General features: G+C 39.5%; 1 protein-coding gene across 1 annotated transcript in view; it reads right to left on the bottom strand.

The window, feature by feature from the left end:
- The window catches only part of LOC124597261, a 143,134-nt gene that overhangs the window by 22,984 nt on the left and 107,181 nt on the right, over window positions 1-12,969 (bottom strand). Inside the window, exons 11-12 of the mRNA XM_047135927.1 lie at window positions 6,056-6,200; window positions 2,471-2,622 (exon numbers count right to left, since the gene is read on the bottom strand). Of these exons, the coding sequence (XP_046991883.1) occupies window positions 2,471-2,622; window positions 6,056-6,200 (297 nt within the window). The remainder of the gene's footprint in view (window positions 1-2,470; window positions 2,623-6,055; window positions 6,201-12,969) is intronic.

Raw genomic sequence — 12,969 nt, 5'->3', positions numbered from 1 at the left:
TTTATTCCCCATATTTGTATATATTCAATATCCCATGTTAGTCTTGGTTATTATGGGTCCCATGCACTTAAGCAATATTCTTGAGGGGGACACTTTGGGTATGATACTAGAAATTACAAGAGGTCCTACAGTAGTTAAATTTGCAAGTGGAAACATGTTTGTCATTGATGCAGTCTTTAAGAAAAATTTTGAAAATGGATTTGTCAAAGGACAAACAGAACTAAACTGAAACTGATTCATGTCAAGCAGTAAAGAAACTGCACATTATGAAATGGTTCTTAACCAATTCAAAAGTGTAATTAAGACTAATACAGTGCAGAGAAAAATAGCAGTTGAATTACCCTTGGTGGTGCTGAAGTAACTAGATTAGGAAACAAGGCACTAAAAGGAGAAGAGCTATTTTGCTACTTGGGCAGCAAGATAACTAGGAGGAAATAAAATGGAGACTGGCAATAGCATAAAAAGCTTTTCTGAAAAAGAGAAATATGTTGACTTCAAGTATAAAATGGAGTGTTAGGAAACCTTTTTGGAAATCACTTGTCTGGGATGTGGCTTTATGTGGAAGCAAAACATGGATGATAAACAGTACAGGCAAGAAGAGAACAGAGCTACTGGAACGTGCTGCTACAGACGAATGCTCAAGATTAGCAGTGAAATGGCATCCGAAACTTTGTGTTTGACTGACAAATCATAAAAAATGTGTGTGTGTGTGTGTGTGTGTGTGTGTGTGTGTGTGTGTGTGTGTGTGTGTGTGTGTAAAAGCAAAGATGGCAAAAGCAAAAGAAATAAATATTTTAACACAACACAAGAAAGTCATACAACACCCCAACATCAAAAAATCATGACAAGCTGCAGAATGAATGGTATAGAACTACCACCAGACTCAAATAATGTCATACGAGAAAGAAAATAAACAAAAAAGCCCAGCGAATATAGCACTTAAAGTGCTGAAACTTGTGTGGGTAAAACTATAAAATAGTGTCTTGCATGAGGCTGAACAATTAATTAAGAAGTATTGGGCTGAACTGTGGAGAAACGAGCTTATTAATACAGCTATACAGTTCCTCTAAGAGAAGGGACAGATTGACAGGAAAATATCCTAAGGTATCAAGGAATACTTGATTTGCTAAGGGAGTGAAATGTGGAATGTGGGAGGGACCAAAAATGGTAGAGTGAAACCAAGGCTTCACTGCAGTAAACAACTTCAAGTGGGTGTAAGCTACAGGTAATTACACAGAAATGAAAAATCTTGAATGGGATAGACTAGTGCAGAGAACTGCATAAAACTGCATGTGTGAATGTAGTCTTTCTGACATATATTATTGACAAAAATGATTCTAATGAAACCACAAACCTCCACAAGAGTTGGAGACTAACTGACAGACAGGTTTTTAGTTGCAATCTGAAGGAATTTGTCCTGCCGAACTCATATTCACTGTAGGAATGTTTAAGGTTTACTTGTATTATGGAAATGTAATTCAATGAAATTAATCGAATAATAGATTATATGGTTTCTATATGAGTACTTCACATCCGCCAGAAAAATGTTTATGTAAGGAAGACACAGGTTATCTACCTGTTACAAGCAGCCTGAGTTGAGTTTTTCATGATTCCAAGCAAATATCTGGCCATGGCTGTCCGTTTTCCAATTCTTGTCATAACTGGGATTTATAAAATGTAGAAAACGCTTTATTGCTGTTGTTGCCATAGTGTTTGTTGTTGCTTAAGCTGTTGTTTTAATTGGTGTCTTTCATTCCTGGAGTTCATAGTTCAATGTTTTGTTGTGATTTTCCTTTCGATAATAAGTTTTGAATATGTGATGATTTAACAATTAAAACAATCAAATTGTGACAAAATAATGTAATTGGGCAGATAAAAAATCTACTCACCAAGTGGCATCAGAACACACACATAAAAGGAGGTTATAATAAGGCAAGCTTTCAGAGACAGTGCTCCTTCTTCAGGTAGAAGGGTTGAAGGGGAAGGAAGATGGGTAAAGCAAAAGGATTGGAGAAGTCTGGTAAAAGGGGTAGATTTTGGGAAAGTCATCCAGAACAACAGGTCAGGGAAGACTTACCATCAACCAGTCTTTTCTTGTCTGCTAAGTCTCCCCTGACCCATGGTTCTGGACAACTTTCCCAAAATCTACCCCTTTTCGTAGACCTCTCCAGTCCTTTTCCTTCACCCATCTTCCGTCACCTTCAACCCTTCTGCCTGAAGAAGGAGCAACTGGCTCCAAATGCTTGCCTAATTATAACCTCCTTTTATGTGTATATTCTGCCATCACTTGGTGAGTAGATTGAATATCTAATGTTGTATTTTATGACCTTGATCTCATTCATGCAGAGATACAACTGAATAAGAATTAAATAAATACTAAATTAAAAATAGCTGATGAGAAGAATAATGGGAAACATAAAATTAAAGAAGAGAGGGAGAGAGGGATTGTTACGAATTTTACAAAACTTACCTAAACTGAAATGTGACATTCCAAGAACACCAATAAGTGTTGCTAGCAACCACCTGGGAGCCAGAATTGTGCAGTATGTTGCAGCTGCTGTCCACATAAGATGCACTGCTGTTGCTTCAATTATTTCAAAGGGAAAAGCCCACCATGGACTCCTGAAAAAAATCAATAGAATAGAACTTTATTAAAAAAAAAAATAAGTAGTTAAAATTACTCTTCTCATATATAAAATAAAGATATTGTTCTCTTCGTGAGTGTCATGGGTTCAGATACATTGCTACTCACAACATAGGAGAGGCTTTGAATCACAGATAGGCACAATGAAAAAAAACTACTAAAATATGAATGTTTCAGACAAAGTTCTTTTTCCAAAATAGAAAATACGCACACTCTCACAGGCTTAACTCACATACCCATGGCCATTGTCTCTGGGTGTTGGGGCTCAAAAGTGACTGCAGCTGACATGAGCAGCGATCTGCAGGACTTGGTTGTGGAGGAAAGATAAGGCATGGGGTGGGATGGGGATGGGGAGCAAAAGCAGAGTAGGGGTCGGGGAAGACGCTGCACTGCCTGTGGCTGTCTGTAAGGATGTGGTGGGGATGAGATAAGGCTGTTAGGTGCAGTGTCAGGAGGCTGTTGGGAAAGAGGAGGGGGGGGGGGGAGGAGAAGAAAGGGAGAGGGTAGAGAAGAGAAGTAAACAAGGGGAAAAGAGTAGGAGGTGCGTTGGTGGGATAGAAGGCATGGGTAGTACTGGACTGGCTGCAGATGAAGGACTTTGTCTGAAAACTTAATATTTTAGCAGTCTTTTTTATTGTGCCTGTCTGTGATTCAATGCCTACTCTGTGTGGTAAGCAGCAATCTATCCTTTCCTTGTTTTAATTCAATTCTGGACTTTCCATTCTTGGATTCACTTGTGTCTTCTGCTCAGAAACTCATTAACAATTTATTGCCAGGGGAGGACAAATTAAGGACAAATGATTTCCTACCCAACAAAAATTGCAGAAACTTTCAACAAATATTTTGCAAACCTAAGTGAACAGTTGGTGAGTGGACTGGAAGAACATAACAAAATATCACCTCCATCATCCAATAGCATAAGAAATATATCTCATTATTGAACCTTTCACCCACAAATACAGAAGAAATTTTATCAGTTATGAAAACCTTGAAAAAAGGGTACTCATGTGGAACTGATGGAATACTAGATGTGATTATTAAAAAATGCTCTCTTGCCTTAGCTGAACCCTTGACACACTTGTGCAACAGCTCACTGGCATCAGGAACTTTCCCTTCATGCTTAAAAACTGCAAAACTGAAACCACTGCTCAAAAAAGGAAATCCACAGAAGACATTTCAAATTATAGGCCAATAGCCCCACTGCCTGTATTTTCAAAAATTTTTGAATTTTTTTTTTAATAAGAGATTGTCTGATTTCCTAAATAAACATAAAATTCTCTCTTCCTCACAGCATGGTTTCAGGAAAGGCTATTCAACTGAGAGTGCAATATCTGAATTTCTTAATGAAATCTACGCTAAACTAGATGCGAGTGAATTTGTGACAGCCATATGTCTTGATTTATCCAAGGCTTTCGACATCACTGACCATAATGCCCTACTGCAGAAGCTTGACCAATTAGGAATTAGAGGTATATCCAATGAGTGGCTCAGGACATACCTATGTGGCCGCGAACAGATGGTTGAAGTGCAATATACTGACCATAACAAAATTATCTACTACTGTTCAGGATATGAAAATGTGAAATATGGCGTCCCTCAAGGATCAGTATGATGACCCATTCTGTTTCTCCTCTATGTCAATGATCTTATATACAACAAGGATTGCCAAACTACTCTCCAATTTGCAGATGGTATAAGTTTCCTTATAAGTGGGAAAACAGAAGAAGAACTAAAAGACTCTGTTATCCACACAATGAACAGTGTACAAAGTGGTTCAGCTATAACAAGCTAATTATAAACAAAGAAAAGACTGTATCAATGAACTTCTACAATCTAAAAGGGAAGCACCACCCAAACATACAAATAGAATTAAGAGACAGAGTTCTTGAAAGTGTTGACAGCACAAAATTTCTGGGATTCAGGCTCCAGAACAACACAAAATGCAAAATCGGAGGTTCATATTGAGTATCTGCAAAGGAAACTAAGCAAAACCTGCTACATGATAAGGATTTTAAAAAAATTGTTGCAGCAAAGCCAACCTGTCAAATGAACACAACTCCTATGTGCATTCTGTAATTAAAAATGGCACAATCTTCTGGGGCAATGCAACAGCAAATATTAAACTTTTCAAGATACAAAAGAGAATATTAAGAATCACTGAAGGGGTAAACAATAGGAAATCATGCAGATTCATACTAAAAAAAGGCATTTCTTCCTCTTTCTTGCATTTTTATCTATGAAATGTCAGTTTTCATAAAACAATATATTGATAGACACCCAGATATATTATTAAAAATGAAGATATACATGCATACAATACAAGACAAAAATCTGATCTTCATACGAAACAGCTGAGAACAACTTTGTGCAAAAAAGGCACTCTACATGTTGGGATAAAAAGTTACAATAATCTGCCTAACCATATTAAATCAGTAAGTAAACTCAGAAGTTTTAAGGCTGAACTAAAGGCATATTTAATTGATAATTGCTTTTACAGTCTGACAGAGTACCTAGAAACCAAATGACAAAAATAAATATGCATTATGAATATTCTATGTTGCATGTTGTCTCTAATGTTTGTTGTATATACGATTCTTTGCTAAATTAATTAAATATCTAGCCCTTAGGAATGCAATGCAAATTTTATTTTATGTTGTAATGGATTAACCATGTCCAATATCCTTGTATATATTCTATACATGTCGGATTAGAAGGACTAAATAAATAAATAAGTAAATTTCTTTGGCTTTTTATTTAATCATTTATTGTTTGTAGAAAAAAAAGTCAGTTCAAACAAAAACATTATTTGTGTTTACTACACAACTACAAAACAAATAACTTCTTTTTCTGCATAGGTTCTATACTTTTAAAGAATTTTTATGAGGAAATTGAATTTTTTTGTGTGGTCCAACAGTTTCAATTGCAAGAAGTTATTTTACTGCACATTGTGCAACAACACACACACAACATTTTTTTTCTTGCTCATTGTGAAAGCTACTAACTGAACATAGAGGCACCTCCAACAAAGCTGTGATTTAGAGTCTTGAATAACAGTCACTGATTATGGGACTGTTTATTATTATTTTAATGGTACATGTGTACAACATCTGTTTATGGATGCTAGTTTCTTGATGGATACCACATTCCAGAAAGTTCTCCTTCATACTGATATCTATGGACCAAGATGTTTAAGTGAATTCTTCAAGTTCACTGATATGTTCTGATGATTCATGTATTTTTATATGTACTTTGTTACTAAGTATGATACACAGCAAATGCCGATGCAGAATAAACATTTCTGTTACCACAAGTAAAAATGTGATAGATTCATTTATCTGGCATATCTATATAATTAATGTGGATATTGCCAAATTCTGTTTCAAAATGTAATTGAAATATAAATTTACTTACTCGATCATTGAATAGCCCATAAGCCTTGCTGCATGGGAGAAAAATGCAAGAATAATAATGTTCACATTGCCCAGTTTCTTAATGATATCACCTGCTCCATAAAGAAATGGCACACTGCTTATGGTTCCAATGGATACTGTGAAACCTACATAAAGACATAAAAAATGTGAACTGAATATATGCAATACAAAATCTATTGATCAAAATTAGTCTAAAGGCTTTATTATTCTGAAAACAAATTTACTGCTTTTTATTGTATGAAGGAGCACATTTTTAAAGGTTCACATTATGTATAATGAACTGTACTCTAGTCTTAGATATTTTCATTTCTATTTCTGAGTTTCAACACTGTTTGGAGACCAGCCAGAGAACAGTGCTTAAGGACACTTGGAATAAACGAGAATCTGTTTCATGAAAGTGGCTTTAAAATAATAATAATTATTATTATTATTATAATAAAACACATCATTGCCATTGCTCCTATAAAATGTGTGCAAATGCAAATTCAAAAATTAAGGGACTGTATTCTGCAGTGAAATGTGTTGGTCTATGGGCATTTCAGTAAAGTTGCAGAGAAAAGGAACACCATATCTGAGACTAATTATATTGCTACATTTGTCATTAGGGTTGCAATACCAATATTTGGTTTAGGAGTTACAAATAACATGAAGATCATACTGGATGGCATTTGATACCTGTGTATTATATACAAAACTGCTTAAAATTTTCTTGCAAGTGATAAGAAGCTGTGTTAAGTCTGAGAACAGTATGACTAAATGACTGAAGGAGCACAATAGCAGAGAGATAAGGTAATTAGTGTTCGTCTTCTTAGTGCCTGCGTGCATGTGCAAAAAGACAACTCACACACACATGACTGCAGTCTCAGGCACACGTAGCCACACTGTAAGTAGCAGCACCAGTGCACGATGGGAATGGTGAGTGGGTGGGGGTAAGGAGGAGGCTGGGGCATGGAGGGGGAGGGATAGTAAGGTAGGGGTAGCAGACAGTGCAGTGCTGCCGGGGAGTGCGCAGGGACAAGTTGGAAAGAGAGTAAGACAGCTATGTGCAGTCAGGAGGTTAGACAGAGTGCAGGGAAAAGGTGGGGGGGGGGGGGGGGGGGAGAGATAGGTAGGTGAAGGACAGGGACTAGAGAGGATTGAGGCCACGCGGGTTAGGGGAACATACGATATATTGCAGGGAAAGTACCCACCTGCAGAATTCAGAAAATCTGATGTTAGTGGTAAGGACCCATGTGGCACAGGCTGTGAAATAGTATCATTGAAATGAAGGATGTCATGTTTGGCACCAACTAGGTGGTCCGTTTGTTTCTTGGCCTCAGTTTGTTGGTGGCCATTCATGTGGACAGCTTATTAGTTCCAGAATGAGATTTTCACTCTGCAGCGGAGTGTGCGCTGATATGAAACTTCCTGGCAGAGTTCGAGTCTCGGTCGGGCACACAGTTTTAATCTGCCAGGAAGTTTCAGCTTATTAGTTGTCGTGCCCACTTAGAATGCAGCACAGTGGTTGCAGCTTAGCTTGCAGACCATGTGACTGGTTTCACAGGTGGCCCTGCCTTTGATGGGATAGGAGATGTTCGTGACAGGACTGGAGTAGGAGGTGGAAGTGGGAGGATGTATGGGACAGGTCTTGCACCTAGGTCTATTACGGGGTATGAGCCATGAGGTAAGCGTTTGGGAGCGGGGCTGTCTATATGTATATTGTGTAGGTTCGGTGGATGGCGGAATACCTCTGTGTGAGGGGTGAGAAGGATAGTCGGCAGGACATTTCTCATTTCAGGGAATAATGAGAGGTAGTCGAAACCCTGGCAGAGAATGCAATTCAGTTGCTCCAGTTCTGGGTGGCGTTGAGTTACTGAGGTACTGCGTTGTTCCTCTGTGGCAAGATGGTGGGACTTTGGGAGGTAGTGGGAGACTGAAAAGATAAGTCACGAGAGATTTGTTGTTGTACTAAGTTGCGAGGTAATTATGGTCTGTGGAGGCTTCAGTGAGACCCTCGGTATACAGGGTGTCCCAGCTATCTTGTCCACCCAAAATATCTCTGGAACAATAACAGCTATTGGAAAACAACTTTCACCGGTATCAATGTAGTGCTGGGGCCCATGAATGTACATATTTGGAAACATTCTAAAACGAAAGCATATGTGTTTTTTAACACAAACTTATGTTTTTTTAAATCGACCTCCTATATTTTTTCTTTAGCAATCCATAGCATGACAAAGCACATACACAATGGCATTGATTGCATCGCAATATTCCCATTACATTCCGAGATATTGAGACACGAAGTTCACACTTGAAACACCCGACATGCGCTGCTAGCGCACGTCCTGAGGCTCAGGCGTGAACCCCATGCTGCCCATAGTCGCGATGTGATTGACATGTGTAATCACACCTCCATACGTATCAAGAGGTCCGAAACGAATAATACGGTCTGCTGCCATCCTGCATTAACGTCGTACATTCCAGCAGGTATTTATCCCACAGGCTATGGTGACGCGGTTCTGTAACATATCTGTGTACCGCAACATGAGTCACAAAGTTAACTTCGCTTATCATTAATCCGTTACTTAAAAGGTAATGCCATTCAACATTAAAACTTTACTTTACTGTTGATATAGCGCAAGTGACAGTTCATCATTCACTCGTAATAGTAAAATTCATGTTGATGGTTTTAGTGAAACGAGCAAGTGGACTAAAAGTTTTACCATTGTTTAGGTAAAAATGTTTTGATTTCAGGTAGGACATAGAAGATGAATGTAAACATGTTTAACCAATTAGTTTTATTATCACATAATTATCAATGTTATGTTTATCTAATGTGTTAAATGACAAATTGTTGCAAACAAATGTTTCTTAACATCACTGGGTAAAATGGCCCTTTGTAGAAACTTCCACTGTGATACCAGCACTACATACTAAACGTAGCGTTCACATCTCATGCTCAAAGTGATGCCCATTGACTTGCATACATAGGGTCACTCTGCGGATGAAGGATGCCCTACCTCGTGCTACTGCTTCCTCTTTGATGGCTGTACAAGCATCAATAATGCGTTGCTTCATGTCCTCTGGTGTTGTTGGTTCATGTTGGTAAACAGCATCCTTCACTGCTCCCCAAAGAAAATAATCCAGTGGTGTAAGGTCTGGAGATCGGGCAGGCCACCTAACTGGGCCACCTCGTTCAATCCACCTACCAGGGAACTTCTGGTTCAGAAGTCGTCGTGCTCGTAAGGCGTTATGTGCAGGGCATCAATCATGCTGACACCACATGACCATTCTCCAGTTCAGAGGTATGGTGTCCAAGAGAACAGGAAGATTGTTTCGTATAAATCTGGAGTATTGTCTGCCATTTTGGATGCCATTTATAAAGAAAGGTCCGATAATGGTATCGCCAATAATCCCACACCAAACGTTAACTTTCCACGGACGTTGATGCTCTACCTGACGGAGCCAATTTGGATTGTCTATGGACCAATAATGCATATTCCTCAAATTGACAATTCCTTTGTTGGAAAATGATGCCTCGTCGGTAAAGAGAACATCTGCAAAAAAATTTGGATTAGTCAGAAGTTTTTGCTGAGCCTACCGACAAAATGTTACCCTATTGCGGAAGTCATTTCCATGAACATCCTGGTGTAAATGAACATAGTTGGGATGAAATTTATGACGTTTAAGAATACGCTGTGCACTTGATTTTGACACACCAACTTCACGTTCAATTTGACGTGTGCTGATCTGAGGATTCACAGCTATGGTAGTGAGCACAGCAACTTCAGCACGTTCATCTGTGCGTGTTCTAGGACAATGTCGAGGTCTTGGAGGTGTGATTACACATGTCAATCACATCGCGATTACGGGCAGCATGGGGTTCACGCCTGAGCCTCAGGACGTGCGCTAGCAGCGCATGTCGGGTGTTTCAAGCGTCAACTTCGTGTCTCAATATCTTGGGATGTAATGGGAATATTTCAATGCAATCAACGCCATTGTGTATGTGCTTTGTCATGCTATGGATTGCTGAAGAAAAAATATAGGAGGTCCATTTTAAAAAACATAAGTTTGTGTTAAAAAACACATATTCTTTCGTTTTAGAATGTTTCCAAATATGCACATTCATGGACCCCAGTCCTACATTGATACCAGTGAAAGTCGTTTTCCAATAGCTGTTATTGTTCCAGAGATATTTTGGGTGGACAAGATAGCTGGGACACCCTGTATTTCGAGAGGGACTGCTCATTACTGCAGATGCGACGACCCCGAGTAGTTAGCCTGTATGGAAGGGACTTCTTGGTATGGAACTGGTGGCAGCTGGAGGTATTGCTGGTGGCTAGTAGGTTTGATATGGACAGAGGTACTGATGTACCCATCTTTGAGGTGGAGGTCAACATCTCAGAAGGTGGCTTGTTGGATTGAGTAGGACCAGGTGAAGCAAATGGGGGAGACATTGTTGAAGGTTTGGAGGAATGTGGATAGTTTGTCCCCACCCTTGATCCAGAACACAAAGATGTTATCAATGGATCTGAACCAAGTGAGGGGTTTAGGATTCTGGGTGTACAGGAAGGATTTCTCTAGATGGTCCATGAATAGGCTGGCATAGGATGGTGTCATGTGGGTGCCCATAGCCATACCCTGGATTTGTTTGTAGGTAAAGCCTTCAATGGAGAAGTAATTGTATGTGAGGATATAGTTGGTGATGGTGCTTTGGAGGAGGTTGTTGGTTTGGAATCCATCGGGTGCTGGGAAAGTTAGTGTTCAATAGTGGTAAAGCCATGGGCATTAGGGATGTTAGTGTAAAGTGAGGTGGCATCAATAGTGACGAGCAGGGCACTGTGTGCTAGAGAGGGACAGGAACTGTGGAGAGTCAGTGAAGGAAATTGTTGGTATCTTTAATACAGGAGGATAGGTTCCTCCCCCTCCCTGCTCCGGCCTCCTCCTTACCCCCACCCAAGTCACCACTCCCATCTTGCACTGGTGCTGCTGCCCGCAGTGTGGCTGCAGTTGCCTGAGACTGCAGTAATGTGTGTGTGTGTGTGTGTGTGTGTGTGTGTGTGTGTGTGTGTGTGTGTGTGTGTCATTCTGTCTGTCTGTCCCCTATTTTTGACAAAGGCCTCATGGGCTGAAAACTTTATTTGTGGCAGTCTTTTTGTTGCGCCTATCTGTGACTCAGCATCTATGCTATATGGTGAGTGGCAACTTTCCTTTTCATAATATTGTTACATTCCACCCTGGATTTTCCATTGTTTGGTACAACTGGCAAGGTGTATAAGAAATCAGATAGCAATTCTGAAGTTGAAATGAAGTTGAAAGAGGTAATGTTTGACATCGGTAATGTTTGACATCAGGAAGGTATTGGGATTGACGGATGTTGATGTATATGGAAGTGGACTCAACAGTGATTAGAAGGGATCCAAGTGGTAATGGGGTGGGGATGGTCGAGAGCTCTGTGATTTCTATCTTTGATATGAGAGGCTAGGCTATGGGCAATTGGTTGGTGGTGTTGCTAAACAAAACTGGAGATTCTTTCACTTGGAGCACAGTAACCAGCTGGATGTGCAGGAGGTCACTGGGGTGAGGAGGAAGATGTGCTGAAATTGAGCATGATACAGAGTATATACTGGGATGCCTATGGATTCATTACAGGGGGTGCAGACAGTCTTCTGAACACATTTTCCAAAAACTGTCTTGAGCAGCAGCCCACATACAATGGAAATATCTTAGACCTTGTAGCTACAAACAGGCTGGACCTTATTGATGGAATCAGTATAGAGATGGGGATTAGTGATCATGATGTCATCATAGTGACTGATGTTTCAAAGGTTAATGAATCAGTGAAGGCCGCTAGGAGAGTGTTTCTGCTAGAAAGAGCAGTTAAGCACTTGTTAGCATCTCACACAGACAATGAAGTGCAGTCATTTAGTTGCAGTATGATGTACCTTTAGGAATTATGGGAAAAGTTTAAACAGATTGTAAATCATGCTCTCAGTAAATATATGCCCAGTAAGATGGGAGAGGCACACTGTGGTGTATCAATAAAATTCGGAAAATGTTGAGAAAGCGAAGGCCATTGCACTCTTGGTTCAAAAGGGAACATGGACATGATGGCAGGAAATGGTTAGTAGAGATTCATGTGTCTGTGATAAGATCTATGAGCAAAGCATACAACAACTAGCACCATCATACCTTAGCAAAAGATCTGCCCAAGAGCCTGAAAAACTTCTGGTCCCATGTAAAAACATTAAGCATGTCAAAGGCTTCCAGCTGGTCACTCATTGACCAGCTGGTGTGGCAGTTTAAGATGCCAAAATGAAAGCCAAAGCTGCAAATTACACATTTAAAACATTGTTTACACATGAGAATTATACAAACATGCCATTATTTGACCATTGCATAGAATCTTGTGTGGATAACATAGTAATAAGCATCTCAGCAATAAAGAAACAACAGAAAGAGTTGGAAAAAATAAGTTGCTAGGTCTGGTTGGAATCCCAATTTGGGTTTACAAAGATTATACTATGCATCGGCCCCTTACTTAGCTTGCATTTTTCATAATTAGCTTGCATTTATCATTATTCTCTCACCTAGAGCAAAGTCCCAAGCAACTGGAAAACAATGCAGGTGACTACTGTATATAAAAAGGATAAAAGAGGGACCTTGTAACAGTTCACCTACTTTGTTTCTTTGTTTGTTGTCCTCAGTGTCGACATACTGCATTGCTACACTGGCTTAAAAATGGGGTTTGTGTTCTGAACACTGACTATGCTAAGCACACAGATGCACAGTTACGTTTCACAGTATTTTACTTTTGCTGTTCACAATCCCCCCAATAATACACAGTGATATGGCCTGTGCACTATTGTTTAACCTTCGATAAGCCCCATTGTGTGTGTGTGAAATCTTATG

Source organism: Schistocerca americana, chromosome 1 (genome assembly GCF_021461395.2).
Source record: "Schistocerca americana isolate TAMUIC-IGC-003095 chromosome 1, iqSchAmer2.1, whole genome shotgun sequence".
Taxonomy (NCBI): Eukaryota; Metazoa; Arthropoda; class Insecta; order Orthoptera; family Acrididae; genus Schistocerca; species Schistocerca americana.
Note: the sequence above shows the minus strand (reverse complement) of the source record. Positions and strands in the feature narration are given on the sequence as shown.